Source organism: Rhincodon typus, chromosome 4 (assembly GCF_021869965.1).
Source record: "Rhincodon typus isolate 14 chromosome 4, sRhiTyp1.1, whole genome shotgun sequence".
NCBI lineage: Eukaryota > Metazoa > Chordata > Chondrichthyes > Orectolobiformes > Rhincodontidae > Rhincodon > Rhincodon typus.
In genome coordinates this window covers 85,592,208-85,613,418 of record NC_063335.1, presented here as the reverse complement: position 1 = coordinate 85,613,418, position 21,211 = coordinate 85,592,208, and the positions used below count along the sequence as shown (strand labels likewise).

Genomic DNA, 21,211 nt, shown 5'->3' with positions numbered 1-21,211 from the left:
TCTTTAAAATCTGCCAACCTTTGCAGAATTGTAAAGTGTTCCTTTCAATTTGATACTATGCTTAACTTTCTTATTTACTCACCAATGATTCATCTTTCTCAAACAGTCTTTCTTTCTCACTGGGATAAATATTTGCTCTGTGTTATTAAACATCTCCTTTAAATCTGCCACTGCATCTCCACTTCCCTCCAGTTTATTTTAGCAGGCTCTCCCTTCAAATCTATATTAGTCACCTTTACTTATGTTCAAAACACTAGTCTTGGAACCAAACTTCATTGCTTCAAACTGAATGTGAAATTCTATTCTGATCACAGTCACCAAGAAGCTCCTTTCCCATTATGTTGCTGATTAATTCCGTCTCATTGTTCATTACCAGTCACGAACAGCCTGCTCCTAGTTAGCTGTAGAATGCATCATTATAAGAAAATGTCCCGGATATTCTCTTAAAAACTCACTTTCTTGGTTACCTTTGTCAATCTGATTTGTCCAATATACTTGCAGGTTAAAGTCACCCATAATTATTATAGTACCCTTTATATGTGCCTCATATACCCATTCTCCCTGTTTGCTCTGTCCCAGTGCTGTTTCACAGTCTCTGTTTGGGGGCCTATAAACTACTCCCACAACTGACCTTCTATCTTTCCAATTTTTGAGCCATACTCAAACTATGCTACAACTTCGCCTTTTGAACTAAGGTCACATCTTACTTTAATGACATCCATAACTAAAAAAGCTTTGTCACCATCTTTCCCTAGATACCTGCATTTTTAAAATGCCAAATATCCCTTAATATTGAGGTCATGGCCATGATCACCTTGCAACCACTTCACTGTAACAGCTACCAGTCAGGCATATTTATTTCTATTTGTGCTAACAAGTTACCCATTTTGAAGTGAATACTTCATATAGTCAGATATGGGATCTTTAAATCTAACATTTTTATACTAATTTTGATATTTCTGGTCTTATCCTTTAGTCTATTCTTCAATATGGCTATTAGTGAGACCACACGCAGAGAACTTTTTTTTGCTTAGAGGGCTGTGAACCTTCGGAATTCTTTGCCCAAGAGGGCTGTGAAAGCTCAGCATATTTAAGGTGGATATTGATAACAGTTCTGATTTCCAATGGTGTACAGTTATGGGAAGGGTGGGTAAGGTATTTGATCAGCCATGGTCACATTGAATGTAGGGGCAAGCCTAATGGGGTGAATGGCTACCACTGTTCCTACATCCCTAAGTGGATGGATTCCGAAAGGATATTTCCTCTTGTGGATGAGACTAGGGGTGATATTTTAACCATTTAATTTAATACAAAAATGAGTAGAAATATTTCCTTTCAAAGAACTGTGAGGCTTTAAAAGTCTCTTCCCTTAACAGCAGTCAATGTATTAAGACAGACTGAGGGAGTTAAAAGGTACAGGAATGGGCGGGGAGATGTGGAGAGAGTGTGCGCTTAGGTGGGAAAGCATTGAAGTTACAATCAAACGAGCCATGTATGATACAGCGCTTGAAGAGTTAAATTGCCCGTCAACTCTTAATTCGTATTGTCTATACAATGAAAATGTGGTATTGACACAAGGGAGCTGATACTATATGAAAGCGAAAGATCCCTGAGAATCCTAGTATATGCCAACTTCAATGTGAGACAAAGGATACTGCTTTCTTTCTTCAATCACGGCATCATTGGCGGGCGTGCGGCGTACCTACTGAACATGGACAGCAGTGGTTCAAAAACATGGCAACTCACCACCACTTTCACAAGGATGGGCGCGAGAGGCCATTCGACCCATCGTGCCTGAACGAGCGTTATTCTGAGGAAGGGTCACTGGACCCGAAACGTTAGCTCTGATTTTTTTTTCTTCACAGATGCTGCCAGACCTGTTGAGCTTTTCCAGCAACTTCTGTTTTTGTTCCGTCATTACTTACTGCCAGTTTCCTGTCCTACCACTCCAAATCCTTGCACAGTACATTACTTCAATCCATATAATCAGCCAATGCCTTCAAAAGGATCCCAAAAAGAATAGATAAAATAAAGTCCCTGTTTGCAGGTTGTAGCCTGGCACACAAGGGATATCCGATTAATATAGTTTGCTAACTGTCGCTCATTCTCGATGGCACTTTCCTTTTGGGTTTTTAAAACCATAACTGAGGTACACGATGTAACCACCGTTGCACAACTCACACCGACCGCATCTGTCTGTCCTAACCGTCCACATACTCCTTACCGAGCATGCGCTATGGGCAGTCGGAAGTATCTGGAAAGGAAGTGACGCATGAGGAGACATGGCGGACACAGCGGCAGAGCTGTTGTTTCTAGATACGTTCAAACACTCAAACTCAGAGGTAAAGCCCTGCGGTCGTCTTTTTAGTCATTCATCGGGACCGGCTTCTCTTATCACTTCTGCTTGGCTTCTCTTGCCGCAGCTGCTTTTGTAAATAGCGCTCGGGATGTTGCAGCCTGAACTGGGCCTTTAATCGCGGAGATGCTGGGATCGGGCTGCGATGGTATAGCGACCCAGGATTTGTGCCCTTTCCTCTGTTGGGGAACCGACATAGCCTACAAATGGCGCGGTACACACGATAGTTTCGACTTGCTAAAGTCTCCCTTACCCCCTTGTCTTCCAGTGTTGCCTGTTTGTTTTGTTTCTGGTCAAGTGATAGTTACCGCCCCCTTTCCCCCACGCAGAGCCAAATTGAACAGCTGATCTGGAAATTGGGACTAGATTTTAAAGTAGTTTCACTTGATTTGAAGGAACTGCTAGCGATTTCTGTGCAGCGCTTTTGGTGGATAACTGTTGATGAACGAGAATGAGATGCGTTGATTGCAAACAGTTTTTGAAACAAGAGACAGCATAAAACATTTTAAGCTATTTTAGCTGATCTCCTTGCATTATACACAGTTACATTTTGCCAACATATGTAGGGCAAATCTGTAACATTGTAGGAGATCACGTTTTACAGGCCAGGAATGCTAGTGTTCACAATTTTCTCACATGTTCTGCAACTGAATCGGCAGTAGTTGGCTGTGATTTCCAGGATAACATAGGTCCTCAAATTATAATAAGGGAAAATTAGATTATAGATTTTTAATTGTCTGCATGAAATATCTTTAATTAGTAGATTCTGCTGTTAAGTTACTGGATTTAAACGTTCACGTTTGTACACTGCATGGTAATTTTGTGTTAAAAGCTTCAGTTTCAGTAGAGAATTGAAGACCGGGAAAGTCAGAGTGAATTTGACCATTATCTTAGTTCCCGATGATAGTTGCTTTAAATATTTCTGTATCAATTTGTGATAATCAGGTTTATGTTTCAGAGGGTAGTTAAGAAACTGCCATTATTGATGTGGAACTGGAGTCACAACCAGACTGGACAAAGCTAGCAGATTTCTTTCCCACAGCACATTGATGGACTAGATAGGATTTTGATGAAAATACACTGATTTAATGATGATCTTGACTGAGATTAGTCCTTTTTAATGTGGATCTACAAATGAATTGAATTGAGGTTGCATATGATTTCCTTTCAAGCCTTCAAAACATTTGGGCCTGAGTATACTGCTGTGACAATTGTTGATAAAAGTATTTATTCTGTGCAGCACTAGTAGTGTCACTGAAATTGTAATATTAAAAATTTTCAAACAACATGACTTAAACTAAATTGTTCGATTTGCAGGAAAAATAGATTTACTTTTCCTACTAAACACAAAAGAATAAAATTATTAGTTGTAAAGTTAATTGGCAGCACGTTACATTTTGAAGCACAGCAACCCAGTTATAGTTTGTCAAATGTTACTACTTTTTCTACAGTATCATTATTGTTATCTCAAATTACTTTCTGCTGAAGATACTCATTTAAGTTGAACTATGGGTGGTGGTAATTCTTCATAAATCTGGTTTAGGTAGCATTTCTTTCTGTGACCTGTACGGAGTACTAGGCTGTTATTAAGGAGGGACATTAAAATTAAGTTTGATTCTGACCTTGCTTAAGCATATACTCTCTAGCAGGGGGTTGGAAATTGATTGCAAATCCTAGCTGAATCTTGATATGTCTTGGAGTTGTGTCTGTGATTATCTTTAACTAAGTATAACCAGTTTTTAGACTTTAGACTTATCAATACCATAATTTGAACTGTACAATACTGTACTGCCTTAAATCTAAAGGTAAACTTTGACCATTTTCCCAATAAGTAAATTTAAATTCAAGAATCTACAACCTTGATGTTATAGTCATACAGCATAGAAAGAGGCCCTTCAGCTTGCTATGTCTATGCCAATCAACAAATACCAAATTATCCAAACCCATTTACCTACACTTGGTCTATAGCCTACTATGCCCTGGTATTTTAGGTGCTCATCCAGATGCTTCTTAGATGTTGGGCATCTACCCATTGCAACCATCCACTCAGGTAGTACATTCCATATTTCTACCACCCTGTGGGTGAAAACGTTTTTTCCTCAGATCTCCTCTAAACCACTTGCTCCTCACCTTAAACTTGTGCTCTCTGGTCTTAGACATGTCTGGCATGGAGAAATGATTCTCACAACCTACCCTATCTATGCCTCTCATAATCTTGTATACTTCAAATCAGATCCCCACTCAGCTTCCTCTGCTCCAAGAAAATAAACCCAGCCTATTCAGTCTCTCCTCATAAATGAGACTTTTCATCCCAGGCAACATCTGGTGAATCTCCAATACAGTCATGTCATTCCAATAGTGTGGCAACCAGGACTGCACACAATATTCCATCTGTGGCCTAAACAATATTTTATAAAGTTGTAACAAGACTTCTTGCTCCTATATTCTACACCCCACTTGATCAAGACAAGCATCCCATATGCCTTCTTCAGCACCTTTTCTACCTGTGCTGACATCTTCAGGAATCTATAGGCTTATTCATCAAGGTCCCTTTGTTCATCAGTCCTCCGTAGGGACCTACTGTTCATTGTGCTTATTCTTCCCTTATTAGACCTCCCAAAATGCATCACTTCACACTTGTCAAGATTAAATTCCATCTGCCATCGCTCTACCCTATTTACTACATGATCAATATCAGACTGTAGCCTAAGATTATCCTCCTCCTCACCAATAACACCAATAATTTTCATGTCATCCGTAAACTTACTAATTGTACCACATTCATTCACATCCAAGTTGTTAGCACACATTGCAAAGAGCAAGGGTCTCAACAGTGAACCCTGTGAAGCACCACTGTTCACAAGCTTCCAATTACAAAAAAAATCTTCCACCTTTACCCTTTGCCTCCTATTTGCAAGCCAGTTTTGGATCCAGTTTGCCAACTTGCTATAGATCCTGTGGACTCTTACCTTTAGGAACAGCTTTCCTTGTGAGGCCTTGTCAAAGGTCTTTCTGAAGTCCACATAAATAACAACTGCACTACTGTCATCAATATATTTTGTCACCTTTTCAAAAAACTCAATTAAATTAATCAGATAGAATCTCCCTCTAACAAATCTATGCTGACGATTCTTGATCAATTCCTGCCTTTCCATGTGTTGACTTGTCCTGTCCCTCAGAATTTTTTTCTAATCATGTCCGTACCACTGATGTCAGACAAACTGGTCTGTAATTACCTGGCCTATCCGTGCTGCCTTTCTTGAACAAAGGAACCAATTTACCTATCCTCCAGTCATCTGGCCCTTCACGTGTGGCCGGTGAAATATTAAATATGTCCACCAGGCCCCCAGCAATCTTACCCCTTATCCCCTGTAGCAGCCTAGAATACATCATTCCCTGGGGATATGTGCACCTGTATGCATGCTCAATCACCTAATACCTCTTCCTTTTTAATCTTAAGATGTTCAAGAACTTCACCGTTCCAAGTGAAGTCCCTGGCCTATGTCTTTCTCTTTTGTGAATACAGATAAGTATTCATTTAAGACTTCACCCACATCCTTAGATTCCATGAACAGGTTGCGCCTTTGGTTTCTAATAGGCCCCACTCCTTCCCTTGTAATTCTCTTACTCTGAATAGACTTACAAAAAAACCTCAGGGTTTTCATTGATCCTCTCTGTCAAAGGTATTTTTTAAGCAACATGTGCACACCTTTGAAGTGACTCCTCTGTTTTTAATGCACGTACCTAACATGTGCTTCCTCCTTTTTCTTTTTCAAACTCTCAATGTTCTTTGACACCCAGGGTTCCCTGGACTTGCTGTCCTTACCCTCCACTGGCTCTGAATTCTCACTATACTAGTTTTCAATGATTCCCACTTTCCAAATGTAGACTTACCTGCAAGTAGTTGCTCCTAGTTTAGGTTTGCCAGATCACATCTAATGATTTGAAATCAGCCTCTCCCCTAATTTAGATACTTAACTTCTGCACTATCCTCATTCCTTTCCATAATGACTTTGAAACTTACAGACTTCTGTTTGCTATCCCCAAAATGCTCACCTAAAAACTTTAATCACTTGGCTGGTTTCATCCCCTAGGATCAAGTCTGGCATTGCCCATCTCTAATTGGACTATCTGCATGCTGGCACAAAAAGTTCTCCTGGATGCACTTTAAAAATTTTACCCCATCTGATCCTTTCACAATAAGGCGATCACAGTTCATGTTAGCAAAGTTTACATTTCTTACAACTATAACTCTGTTTCTGTCACATCTTTCTGTGTTTTGCCTACATATCTGCTCCTCCATCTCCCTCTGTCTGTTGGGAGGTCTGTTGTTTAATACCAGCAAAGTAATTGCCCCTTTTTTTTATTTCTAAGCTGTACCCAGATGACTTCAATTAAAAACCCTTGTACAATATCCTCTTTCTTTGCTGCACTGATAGTTTCCTTTATCAACAATGCAATACCCTCACTTTCATTACACCCCCTGTGCTATCGTGCCTCAAACTTCTGTATCCAGAAATATTGAGCTGCCAGTTCTTCTGCGAGTCCTTCTTCCAACCAATTCTCATTTATTGCAACAGTATCGTATTCCCATGCTCAATGCTTTAAGATCATTAGCCTTAACAGTCAAGTTCCTTGCATTAAAATGAATGCAGTTTAGCTTTCTGGATGAAGTGCCTTATCCTGCTCGTATATTCTCCAACTACTGACTGCACTAGCATCCTTTCTGTATCTGATCGGACCCTGCTCCCAACTTTACATCTACTGTGCTCCACCCCCTTGCCAAATTAGTTTAAAACATTCCCAACAACATGAGCAAACTACACATATTTGTCAGCTATCTTGTTCATTTTGAAGGCTGAGGTAAAGAAACTGATTTCCCCTCACTTAACACTCAATTTCAGCTGTACGCAATGGGATCTGTAATAAGAGGAAATAAGAGGTAAGAGTTGAACTGATTTTTGGTTCATTCTTATAGGTAGCTGTAGGAGTTATTCTGGGTTGACCAATGATTGACGATAACTTCAAGAATAATGAAAGAAGAATTAACAATCCCCATGATATTTGTGATTTTCTGTGTAACAGAGTTTGTAGAACTTTTTTGGGGATTGAACTGTGCTGCTGTGCCCCTATGTTCCTTCTGTTTCCACTCCACCGCAATCATTTTCTAAAGTTACAATGTTTAAAACTCATTTGGATAACTACATGAATAAAGAATGTTTGGACGGACGTGGGCCAAGCGTGTGCAGGTGGGACCAGTTTCTCTTGGGACTGTGGTTTGCATGGACTAGTTGGACTGAAGGGTCTGTTTCCATGCTGCATGACTAATGACTAATAATAGTTGATCCAGCATCTACTTATGTTTAGGCAGTCACATGCAATTATATTTAAATGAGGAAAACTAAACCTCTGCTGTTTTCCTTTGAGTGCTGGATATACCTGGGTACCAGTATCCAGTTATCCGGATTGGTTCAGAGGAACCTGGAAGAATTGTGAAAGGTTGTGTTCCAGTGCTCTGCAGTGTGCATAATGAATCAGCATCAAATATTTTAATCAAAATTAAAAGCCAAAATTTTATGCAAAAGAAATGAAGGTAGTCTGTTATGAAGTCAGGAGTTGAGTCACCCTGGCAAAACCCAAAGTGAGCATCAGTGAGCATGTTATTCCTTTGCAAGTGCCGCTTGATAGCACTTTCAAAGCCCCCTTCATCACTTTGCTCATGATCAAGAGGAGATTGATGTGGCACTAATAGGCTGAGTTCAATTTATTCTACCTTTTGTGCACAAGATATTGTTGATGCCAGTGTTGGGACAACTTTGCAAGGGGCATGGCATGTTCCGGAGTGCGCATTTTCAGTACCAGTGCTGGGATGTTGTCAGGATCCATAATCCACTGTCTCTGTACTGTTTGAGGACTAATGTGTGATGCTATGGACCTGGGAGGAAACAGATGAAACATCATTTGGCATTTCTTGCTGAAGATGCTTCCAAATGCTTCAGCCTTGACCTTTGCACTGATGTGCTTGGCCCCACTCCTGGCATTGAGGATGGAAATATTTGTGGAGCCGCCACCTTCTGTTTGTTTCAGGATCCATCATCATTAATAACATAGGAGGACTGGAGAAGGTCAGCAGGTCTAGCAGCATCGATGGAGGGAGAAACAGAATGAATATTTTGGGTCCAGTGACTTCTTCAGAACTGAATAGCACTAGAAGATAAGGGCTTTTTAGCAGGCGACAAAGGGAAAGAAGTGAGTGGAACAGATAATGAAGGTACTCGGGGCAAAAGACAATGAGGGTGTTAATAGTGGTCCAGGAGAGATACAAATGTAAAATGGGTGCTAGTGATATGGTGTGAATAGTAGAATATAGTTCAACTCTGCTGAGAGTAAACCAACACCATCAAGGCACTGTTAGGAGAGGTGATGCTGGAGTACAGTGTTCATGCTCTGAAGTGATCACTGGAACACCACTCATATTTCAGCAAATATGTTTACTTTCTTGGACAAGCTTCTGCTTCCACATCTTCAAGCTAAATGATTGGCATCCTTCCTCAAGAACAGAGATGATTGGAATCCGGCCTGTCAACATGATGAAGTCAGATGAGATCATCTGTACTTGTTTTGATGGCTGAACAAACTGATTCTGGAAACATGAAGTTAGCCCCAAGTGCCATGTGTGAAATTGTCCCATGCAAATTATTTAATTTTTCATTAAGATTCTATGAGCACTGATCACCTTCAATCAGCCAGGTGCTCAGTTGTGAGACTTCATACAAATTTTTTTAACATTACGGTTGAACTGATTGTACACTTACCTGAGACACACACGAAAAGGAATCACTAAATGATAACAAGGTATGGGAATACTGGCCAAATTTCTTTTCCAACTCGAAGGTATTAAGATTAGTTTCTTTGCTGACTTAGATTTGAAACATTTCCAAATCTTGGGAAACAACCCTGGCCACTGAGGAGTGGATATACATTATTAATTCTTATGAAACATTAAATTTCCATGTTAATCTAAGTGAAATGACGCATAGATACTTCCTGGTATGGATGGAACTCAGTGACAGTGTCCCACCCACCCATTTGCTCCAGTGGACATCTCAAATGCTTCTGACTCTCGGTCAATGTGTGTCAATGTATGTTGGGTGCTATGAAGACTAGAGAGCAATTTTATATAAAACGTTGATAAATTTTGATCACACAGATATTTTCCAGTTTAATTATAATGTGGATGTGTTCTTCCTATGCAAATGTAAATCTTGCATTCCCAGCCTATGACTATAGGAGAATGTTCTTATGTTAATATTAGAATTGTTATTTAAAATTTAAAAAGTTCTTGTCTTTTATTCTGTTACATTATAGCAGAATACGCATGTGGATGTCGTTCGCTTTCCATGTGTGGTTTACATAAATGAAGTTCGAGTTATTCCTCCTGGTGTTAAAGCTCACAACAGCTTGCCCGACAGCAGGGCATATGGGTAAGTGAGGGGTGAATGGGAAATATCTGTGTTTTATTTAAAGCAATTTAAGAATTTAAATGTAATTGATAGGATACATATGAATCTGAAGTGATGTGTTAATTTGATTTGATTATAATCTTTGATCAAATTATTGGTTTGTTTGTTAGAAAATGTTTCCTTCTGAATTAATGAATGACAGGTGCATACGAAGAGTGTGTATGCATTTGTGTTTATGTATTTATGTGTATATTTATATTTTGATTTATATCTATGCTTAATGTGTAAACTGCCTAGATTAGCATGTAGAATTTTACCTGACAAGATAATTGTTTCACTCACCTCAGGGAGACCTCGCCTCATGCGTTTCAGTTAGACCTGTTTTTCAACAATGTCAGCAAACCAAGTTCACCCGTTTTTGACCGATTAGGAAGGTAAGGCTGTCAGAACTTAATCCCTGACTGAAGTGCTGCAGCACTGTGAAGAATTGTTTCTATGGACCAAGTGCAGACAGGTGGGACTAGTTTAATTTGGGAACATAGTTGGCATGGGCTGGTTGGACTGAAGGTTCTGTTTCTATGTTTGACCCTATGACTCTTAGTAATTATTTTGTAATATATTAGACTGAATTAAATACTGCCTTTGACCCTTTTCTTTATTGTTTATTTATGCTGTAAATTGAATCCCATCTAAACTGTTTGAACCATTATCTAAGCCGAGCTTTGCATTTTCTTGAGGGTGGGGGCTTTCACTTTTTTAAAGTCTTCTTATCTTTTCATAACTGCCTAATTGTATTACATCTAGTTTAAGAGTACAGGTGGACTGCACTCTGTGGCTTGGGTTATGCTGTAGCCAGGAAAAGTAACGTTTCCATGATGTTTATGTGTTCAGAAGAGCTTCCATTGGTAGGAAAAATGAACTGATACCTTTCACGAAGAATAAAATTTGCTTCTACCTAAATGTCAAAGGGCATTTGACGCGCTTAACTGCAAAGTAGCCAATATATGTTAATGTATATGGGGTCTTTTTAGGCCAAGGAGTTTGTGTGCCCAATTGTAGAGTAATATCACAGCTAGATCTTCCTGTCTTAAACAAGTGTTTTATTAAACCTATATTGGAAAGTTTAATAATGGAACATAGTGAAGCCCAAGCACAGATCTGTAAGTAAAAATTACGTAAAATGTGTCTGCTGTGTTCCCGAGACAGCCTGTTAAACTGCACAGCTTAATTTTACAGCACTCTTCATTGTAACAGGGTTATTTTGTTCGCTGTTATCTCTGTTGTATTTCAGTCAGTGTTGACATTTAGATGATGAGCAATCAAGGACACCCATTCATTGTTATGCAGTCCAGATTTTGCACCATTCCTTTTGCGGCAATGATTGACCTCCACATGGTGCCTCTTCACTAGCTTTCAGTAGTGATAAGTAGTACTACAAAGTGTGACAGGAAATGAGGAGAAAGAAAATTAATTTACGTATGTTTCTGTGGCATAATTTAGGCAGCTTGTATAAATTTTCACTGCGAAAGTAACCAGTGACTATCATAACTATTCAGTTTTTTTTTACAGTACTATCTCGTTTATCATGCAAGTGTAAAGAAGAATAACAAACTTTGTGGAGGCAATGTTTGAACACTCAGCTGGAACACTGAAAATTCAAGAATGTTCAAATGAGAATCTGTTTTGTTGAACTGATTGGATTAGACTTCTTTGTTACAAAATGAGTTTTTACATTGATGCATATCATTAAATAATTTAGGAAAACAAAATATTGAAGAAATTATGCCTTCTCTCTCTCTCTCTCATTTTTCCTTAGCCTTGATTACGATGAAAATGCATCGATTATATTTAGACCGAACAATAAGGTAAGATTTTCTGCACTGTGCATTGTGTCTTTGGTGTACAAGTGCTTTTTATAATTTCCATTTTTTTGACTTGGTTTATTTTCCCTTTATTACCTAATGTGTGTTTTCCTTCTGTTTTAAGTCATCATTGTCACTGTACAGATAAGACAGGAGATCTGCTTTGGCTGCTAAATCAGTTATCTGATCTCTGCAGAGTTTGTTCTGTCTTTTATTTTCAGATCATTCAGATAACTGTGGGTGACTGTTTATAAAGAACTGTTCAAATTTCCCCTTTTGAGCCTTCAATATTAATTAGGAACCATTAATGATTAGATTGTTATTTTATATACTTCCAAAGCATGATGATGTAATGTTTATTTAGTTGTTCCAAAACTTTTTTAATGTGTTGTGTGGATAACCAAAAGTGAGCAAACCAAGTCTACATTTGGAAAGTGGGAATCATTTAGAAGTAGTAGAGAGAGAATTCAGAGCCAATGTGTTCCCCCAAGAGTGAAAGTCAAGGGCAGAAAATTCAGTGAACCTTGGATGTTGGGGAATATCGAGAGCTTGATAAAGGAAAAGAAGGAAACATATGTTAGGTACAGCGCATTTAAAAACAGGGGAAGCCCTTTAAAAGTATTGTGTTTAGGGGGGTGCTTAAAAAAATTAGGATTGATTGATTTATTGTCACAAGTACCAAACTACAGTGAAAAGCTTTGTTTAAGAGCAGTATTGGCAGATCATAGTAAGTAATGATGTGCAGATCAAAAAGACTTAGATAGAGGCGTACAGATTACATTGCATAGGGTGTGCACTAGGCAAGATCAACCTTAGCGAGATCAGCATTATATGAGGCTAGAGAGTTCATTCATCAGTCTGAAAAGGCTGGGAAGAAGCTGTTCCTGAACCTACTGGTGCGTGTGTTCAGGCTTCTGTATCTTGAGGACACAGAAAGGCAGGTATCTTTGGTAGATCTAATTAAGGAAAACCCTAAGGCAAGTTTTAAGTATATGAAGAATGAAAGGATTACCAGGGAAAGAGTGTGGCCTATTAGATACCAAGGTGACAACCTATGTGTGGAGCCAAAGGATGTGAGTGAGATTTTAAATAAGCACTTCTCATCCCTATTCACAAAAGTCAAAGATATTGTAGCCAGGGATTTTAGTTGCGATGGTGAGGTTCTAGAATATGTTAAGCTTAATAAGGAGGAGGCATTAGATGATTTAGTTGGCATAGAGGTGCATAAATTCCCAATGAGATATATTCCAGGCTGTTTTGGTGGACAAGGAAGGAGATTTCTGGGGCCTTAGCAGATGTATTTAGTACTTCACTGGCCACAGGTGAACTGCGAGATGACTGGAGGATAGCTAATGTAGTTTCTTTGTTCTAGAAGGGCGGAACAGATAGGCCAGATAATCACAGATCAGTTGGTTTGAGGTCAGTGATGGGAACACCATTGGAAAAAGTTCTGAGAGACAGGATTAATCAACCTCAAAAGGGAGGGATTGATCAGGGATCGTCAGCACAGATTTGTTAGAGGGAGACCCTGTCCGATTAATTTCAGTTTTTAAATGAATTGATGAGGGTAATGCAGTTGCTGTGGTTTACATGGACTTCAGTAAGGCTTTTGACAAGGTCTCATATGGAAAGCTGGTCCAAAAGGTAAGAGTCCATGGCATCCAAGGCAAGTTGGCAAATTGGATCCAAAATTGTCTTGCAAATAGAGGCCAGAAGGTGGATGGTTATTTTTGTGATTGGAAGCCTGATGACATGGAAATTGATGGGGTCATTGGTAGTGAGGAGGATGATCTCAGGCCACAGTCTGATATTGATCATGTGGTAAATTGGCTAGAGCAAAGGCAGATGGAATTTAATCCTAATAAGTGCAATGTGATACATTTTGGGAGATCTAATAAGAGGAGAATAAACACAATGAATGGTAGGTCCCTAGAGAGTACTGAAGAACAAAGAGACCTTTGTGTACAAGTCCATAGATCCCTGAAGATGTTGAGCCGATAAGGTGGTGAAGAAGGTATGCGGGATGCTTGTCTTCATTTACCGGGGAGTAGTATATAGGAGCAAGGAAATCTTGTTACAACTATATAAAACATTGTTTAGGCCTCAGATGGAATACTGTGTGCAGTTCTGTTTGCTCTATTACTGGAATGAATGCAATTAAGAGTGTGCAGAGGAGATTCACCAGAATGGTGCCTGGGATAAACAGTCTCTTATGAGGAGAGACTGGATAGGCTGGGTTTGTTTTCTTGGAGCAGAGGAGGCTTAGGAGGGATCTGATTGAGGTGTGCAAGATTATGAGGGGCACAGGTACAGTAGATCATGAAAATCTTTTCCCCATGGCAGACATGTCTAAGACCAGAATACACAAGTTTAAGATGAGGAGGAAGTGGTTTGGAGGAGATTTGAGGAAAAAAGCTTTCACCCAGAGGGTGGTAGAAATATGGAATATACTACCCATGTGGATGGTTGAGGTGGATACTTGCACAACATTTAAGAAGCATCTGGGTGAGCACTTAAAATGCCACAGCATAGTAGGCTATGGACCAAGTGTAGGTAAATGGGATTAGTGTAGTGTTGTTAGTCGACATAGACATGGTGGATTGAAAGTCCTCTTTCTATGCTATATGACTGTATGACTATGATTCTGTTCAGCCATCAGACTTTGAGTTGCAGCTAAAACCCACTATTGTGTTCCAGACTTGTTGGGCTGCAGCTGTGTTCAGCCAGTGCTGTAGGAAAATTTCAAGGTTTTTAAGCTGCTGATCTGCGTTTGATTTGCGTTAATGTTTCCTCAAATGTTTGCCACAGGTCAATACAGACGGAATTGTCCTGAGAGGTTGGTACAACTGTCTAACTGTGGCAATTTATGGAACTGTTGACCGGGTGATAAGTCATGACAGAGATTCCCCTCCTCCACCTCCACCTCCACCCCCTCCACCGCAACAGCAGCAACAACAGCAGCAGCAACAACAACTTCAGCCGCAGCAACTTCAGCTGCAGCAGCAGCAGCCAACTCTTAAAAGGAACATAAAACATGGTAAGAGATGATATAAAAGAGCAGAAGGTTGTGGGATTGTGTTGCTACCAATTGGCTAATTAGTTAGTAAATGCGTGGATGCTTAGTCTTTGATTTGTAGTGAGTTAATTCGTCTCCACTGTAGAGCCATTGAGAAAGAATGCAGGATGTGGGTTTATTGCTTCTCAACTATGAAGTGGAAAATAAATTAGCCAAGATTATATTTATGATAATTTTTTAATGATCACTGCTGAAGATTTGTATGGATGCACAGCTAAGGCATCAAAAAATACTTTAGATTCCACCCTTCTTACGATTGGAATAATTCTGTTTGTCACATTAGCTATCCTTGCCTCTTTACCAGAACTGTCAATTAGTAGCAAACCGAATAATTTTGTATTGTGTTATGTCTCTCAGACAGCAACCAAACCTTGATTCACATTGCATCTTTATGGAGATGAAGTTTCATTCACTCAATGTCACCTGGAATCTAAATCCCAGAGCTGAAATAATTGTGCTAGAACCCACTGGTGCAATCCCCCAGTAAAAATCTAAATCCTTATTTCTGTGACCTAAAGTAGCATATGTAAAAATCAGATCTTCCATTTTAAAGTCATATTCAAGTCAAGAGGTTATCCATAAAATCCAGGTGCTACTTACTTTAATCTTGCAATGTGTTCAATTGAGATGGATTGGAGATCAGTGTTCAGTTTTGGGGAAACAAAGTTACAACTATTTGATGTTATTTTAGTATTTTTAATAAATCTATATGAGATCTTTTTCTTAAGCTGTTACTTATAACAAATTAAAAAAAAACATATTAGATAGTAATTTATTATTTGAAATTGGTGGAGTAAGGTAAGATCTTTACTGTTCTTCTGGGAATGGACTTAGACAATGGGCCAGATTTTCCACTGGCTGAACGTCGTTATGCAAGTGTGGATCAAAATTGCACATCGGAACCCCGTGGAACACATTCCAAAGGAATCGCCTGTGAAGTTGAATTTTCTGCTGGGCAATTCCATTATATCTGGAACCCTACAAAACCCTAAATATCAGGAACTTTGGATTGTATGCACAGATGAAATTAGGTAACAAAGCTACTTAGGAAAATATTAAGTACATAGTCTAACTCCTGAGTGTCTGTTAAACAGACTCCATACTCGCCTCACTCTCAACCCTTAGGTCCTGAACCAATCCCTTATACCCCTTCCTCCAGACCCGACATTTCTGTTCCGCTCTGGCCCAATTTGCATGAGATTGCCGTTCACTGGAATATCTGACCTATTATACTTCATTGTGTAGTCTGAATGTACCAGAATCGTTCTGTATGAAAAGGACCAATCCAGGCCACATTTAATTCTCTTTTCATAAGGTGCTCAGCAAGAGGCACTTAAATTGAAGGAAGCTTGTCTTTTGCAATTTGTTGCTTAAAAGGAATGAATGTGATATAGAGTGCAATGTTGTTCAAAGGGAAATGATTGCTAGTTGCTTATGAGTAATATTCTGTTTGGCACTTTTGAATTGTATATTTCAAGTTCAAACTTTCTTGCTCTAACATGCATATATACTAGCTGTGGATTAAATTGTGTGTTATTTCTCATGAAAAAATATTATTACTCATTGCAAGATAAGATTTATCTGATGGAATTGTTAACTTAATGTAACTTAATATAAGAAAGGTACTGCATTGTTCAGTTCCACGACACAGCATCAGCTGTTTTCAGGTTCACAGTGTTTAGTAATAAGCTTTTAATAGAAACTGGATATTTGTGGTCATTGAATGTTTAAGCGTCCTAATATTTATACTTTGCTCAAAACTGTGTTTTTCCAAATATTTTTAGATTGGGATAAAGAGGATCAATATAATGAAAATCCTCCAAGACCACAGCCAAGAGGACCTCGAACACCTCCAGGTCCTCCTCCTCCTGATGATGATGAGGAGGAGACACTGCCACAGACCTGTAAATTGTTCTTTTTATTATATGCATTGTACTTGCCTTTGTATTTGAGTTAGGGTCTAATCCTATTCTGAACATACTGATGGAGCATTTGGAGTTAGTTGCCTTTGAAGTGATTGGCTGTCTAGTTTGTTAAAAGTCAGCCACATTCCTTGGGCCTGGAGTCACATGTAGGCCAGAGAACATTAGTGAACCAAGTCGGTTGTTATAATCATTGCTGATAGTTACGCAGTTGTGATCAGACTAGATTTTAGTGCCAGATTTCTAGTCAATCAAATTTCACCTTTTGCCATGGTGGATTTGAGCCTTTGACCCCCCCAGAGGGTTCTGAATACTAGCCTAGCAACACTACTGCTGTCTCCTTGCCTGTTAAATGCTTGTCCACCTGCTGGTTTCCCCTCATCATCCCAGACCCGAGTAATTTTCTTCATAGTGGGCTAGTGGAGGGGCAATGAATCACAGAGTTGCATTGTAGAAGAAGGCCATTTTCCCCATTGTGCCTCTGCTGACTCTCCAAATGAGCATTTCACTGTGTGTCATTCTTCATCTAGTAACCCTATATGACCATCTAATTTATTTTTGAGCTTGACAATTGAACTTGCCTCTATCACGCTCTCAGACAGTGTATTCCAGACCCTGAACACTTGTTTTATAGAAGTTTTTCCTTGCATCAGATTTATATCTTTTATTGATTACTGTCCTTTAAATCTGTGCCCTCTCATTTTCTCCTTATTTACTGTGTCCAGACTTCTCATGATTTTGGATACTTCAATTAGATTTTCTCTTTACCATCTCTTCTCCAAGGATAACTTCTCCAATCTACCATGATAACTGAAATTTCTCATCTCTGGAACTATCCTTGTAAAACTCTTCTGCATTCTCTCCAGTGCTTTCACATTCACGTTAAAATGGGATGACCAGAACTGGATGCATTGCCCCAGCTGAGATAGACCTAGTGTCTTGTATAAGCTCAGAATAACCTGCTTGATCTTGCCTCTGTTAATAAAGTCAGTATACCTTATGTTTATTAACAGGTCTTAATCTCTTCTGCCACCTTTAATGACATCCAGATATATATACAGGCACCTTTGCTCCTGTACCTACTCTTGAGTTGTGCCCTTTAGTTTATATTGTCTCTCCATGTTGTTCCTGCCAAAATCTGTCACCTTATACTACTTCGTTGAATTTCCAACTTGTCTCCGATGTTTTGAAGTCCTACACGATGCTTCTTACAGTTTATAGTGCTTCTCCATGCTTTTTACAACCCTGTTGGCCGTGCTGATTCACATTGCTATAATTAATGTGTTAAACATGAACATGTGAGGAAATTTTCAGAAAACTCAGGACCTGTGATACATGGGGGGGAGAAAATACAGTAGCTTGTGGCATCTTGGGAACCAACAGTCCAGTCTGGCTCCTTATGTGCTTGACTTCATTTGTAGCCTCAGGCTGCACAGTTGAGGGATTTACCTTCCATAAATGTGGACCTGATGTTGTGTGCATTTTTTATTTTGAAATTAAATAGGACAGAGGGCAACTTCAGTATTAAGATGTCATCGCTATGTTAAACTTCAAAAAGCAGCCCGCTCCTACTTCCCTGCTACAGAGCCTTGTGGTTTTGAAAGCCTATTGAGCTTAATTGACTAGCGAGTGCGGCCAATCTCAAGAAAATTGCATCCGGGGGACTGTTCTCCAGATTTGACCCTGGTACTGGTAATCATAACCCCATGACAACATTCTACCTTTGATTTCCAAATATGAGCCACAAAGTTAACCAGACTTTTGAGTTCAAAGCTTTTCTGTAACTTCAGTGTAAGATGAACATAGCTTTTCAAGTTGTGTGTCTCATACACTCATGAAACATAGGTGTTGCTGGCTGGGCCAGTATTTATCACTCTAGTTGTCGTTGAAAAGGGGCTAGTGAGCTGCCTTCATGAGCTGCTACAGGCCCTGTGCTGAAGGTAGACCCACAAGACCATTTGATAGGGAATTCAGGATTTTATCCCAACAACACTGAAGGAATATGTTGGAAGGTGACTGGGTTGGAGGGAAACTTGCAAGTGGTGGTGATCCCATGTATCTCCTGCTGTTGTCCTTCCAGAACGTAGTAATCATTGGTTTGGAAGGTGGTGTCTAAGGATCTTTGAATTTCGACAGTGCACCTTCTAGATGGTGCGCACTGCTGTTACTGAGCATTGGTGGTAGAGGGAGTGGAGCTTGTGGTTGTGGTGTCAGTCAAGCAGGCTGCTTTGTTGTGGTATCAAGTTTCTTGACTGTTGTTGGAGCTGAGCTGCTGTTGTTGGAGTATTCTTTCACACACATGACCTCACCTACCACCTAGCTAATGCTAATGGTGGATTTCAATGTCGCCTGGTATAATTCAGTACTGTTGTGAAAGTTGGCTGTACAAAGCAAGATGTTCTCATTACTGACTGCTGTTTTGTCATCCTAGCCTGTGTTGTGAGAAGTGAGTGTGTTCTGGGAAGTTTTAACATATTTCAGGTGGAATTTTTGCTTCTGTCTGCTTTGTGGATTTTGTCATCTCCACTAGAAAGATGTTTTGCATTTAGTATGAGAGCAGTTGAAGAGGAGCTGGAGGTCTTGTAGATCAGTATGTAGTGTCTATACCTTGAAATTAGAAGGTCTAGGTTCATGTCCCTTTCCAGAACTTGGGAAGGCTGTAGCGTAGTTGTACTGCATTGGACTAGCAATCCGGAACCCCAGGCGAATGTTCGAAGGACATAGATTAAGATCCCACGATGGCAGATGGTGATATTTCAAATCAGTAAAAATCTTGTAACCAAGAAGATCATGTAACTATTGTCTCCTGTAATAATTCCCCTTAGGGAAGGAGATCTGCCATCTTGCCTAGTCTGGCCTTCATGTGACTTCAGACCCACAGCAATGTCATTGACTCATTGTTGCCCTTGCGTGTTTAGGAATGGGCCAGCGATACCCACTTGCCATGAACTAACAAAAAAAAATTGCTGACCACAGAGAGGGCGTTTATGACGCAGTCAAGCATGTTAGTAATCACCCTGTTAATCTTTCCACATTCGAGCAGGAAAATATTGTTTTTGAAGATATTTGTTTGATTTAGCTGTATGGGCTCTTGTAGAACAACTAATCACTTGATATAATACAGGAAGGCTATGTTTAACATTGCAAATACTGAAAGACCATTTTCACTTGATCATCACAAACTTGCATTTACGATCATAATGTGAATTAAAGAATAGATGTGAAAATGTTTAGAGACTGTCTCTTTATCACATACAGCATCTGTAAGACAGGGGATACTCAACCAGAAATGGAATGCAGCATTATGAAATGTTTTTAAAAGGAAAGTGGCAATTTAGTTTTTAGAGTAGTAGAAAATTGTGGCAGAGTGGGACTAAGAAGACATTCTTTAAGACTGATGCAGTAGGCCAAATGGACTAAGATACTTTACAGTTCAACTTGGTCTACTTTTGAAACCATATTCTAGAATGTTACTCTTCAGATACCATGAAGTATTGGAAAGAAGAAGCATTATGCCTGTTATTATTGGTCTTGCTGCTCTGTTTTGGATTTATGCTTCAAATGAAGCAACGGCACTAAAAATGCCCCTTGTGAGCCTTTGGATCCACAGAGTCAAAATAAGGTAAACGAGTGAGGAAGAAATAAAAACAAATGGAAATGAATAGATTGGGCCTCAGCAACTAGATTTCCAGGTTTGAGACAGTGGTGTAATGGACATACCACCAGGCTAGTATTCCAGAACTCCAGGCGAATTCTCTGGGGTTGTGGGTTCTAATGGCCGATGGCGAAATTTGATTTCAATAAAATCCGGAATGAGAAATTCTGGCATAAAACTCACCATTATTGATTGTCATTAAAACCCATCTGGTTCACTAACCCCCTTGAGGTTCTTACCTGTTCTGCCCTATATGTGACTGCTACCCCACAGAACTATTGTTGACTCTTAACTGCCCTCTAAGTGGCTCTACCAAACCACACAGGTTAAGAGGTAATTGGGGATGGGCAATAGATTATGGTCAAGCCAGCAATGCCTATTTCCCTGGAAATGAATGACAAAAAAAAATTGGACAGTTGGTCTGAGGGATATCAAACATTGTAATTTATGTAATTCCTTTATTTTGACTGAAAAATTTAAATGCAAATGTTGTATTGTGTAGGTGTTGAATGTAAAGCATGATTCACCTTTTTTTTAAATCACACTGTTCAGAGATACACCTCTGGAGCAAGGGGCACATGAACTCAGGTTTCTTAGTCCAGGGCTAGGGACACTACCACTCCGTCACAACAGCCCTCACCAGAAGTCTGTTTTAATTTTTTTTATTTCTCTATTCATCCTGTTCAGTGATGTTATTACACACCTCTGGAGCAAGTGGAACTTGAACCCAGGCCTTTCGGTCCAGTGGTAGGGACACTATCACTGCACCACAAAAAGGCCTTAAAATACCAACCGTGAGGAAAGATTGGATAGGCTAATATTGTTCTCTATTATTATTATTATTATTATTATTATTATTATTATTATTATTATTATT

At 39.4% G+C, this 21,211-nt stretch overlaps 1 protein-coding gene and 1 long non-coding RNA gene across 5 annotated transcripts in view; one reads left to right on the top strand and one right to left on the bottom strand.

Annotated features, from left to right (window-relative positions):
• The window catches only part of LOC125482884, a 3,396-nt gene extending 1,182 nt beyond the window's left edge, over positions 1–2,214 (bottom strand). Inside the window, exon 1 of the long non-coding RNA XR_007261860.1 lies at positions 1,747–2,214. This is a non-coding gene — a long non-coding RNA (uncharacterized LOC125482884). The remainder of the gene's footprint in view (positions 1–1,746) is intronic.
• A 38-nt stretch (positions 2,215–2,252) lies between these two features.
• virma (vir like m6A methyltransferase associated) overlaps positions 2,253–21,211 on the top strand; it is a 145,069-nt gene continuing 126,110 nt past the window's right edge. For 2 of the 4 annotated variants that reach the window (XM_048595449.1, XM_048595447.1), the window contains exons 1-6: positions 2,253–2,342; positions 9,725–9,840; positions 10,167–10,253; positions 11,636–11,684; positions 14,490–14,718; positions 16,542–16,661. In XM_048595449.1, the coding sequence (XP_048451406.1) occupies positions 2,283–2,342; positions 9,725–9,840; positions 10,167–10,253; positions 11,636–11,684; positions 14,490–14,718; positions 16,542–16,661 (661 nt within the window). In that variant the 5' untranslated portion in view covers positions 2,253–2,282. The remainder of the gene's footprint in view (positions 2,343–9,724; positions 9,841–10,166; positions 10,254–11,635; positions 11,685–14,489; positions 14,719–16,541; positions 16,662–21,211) is intronic. The other 2 variants (XM_048595450.1, XM_048595448.1) reach the window with 1 other exon arrangement.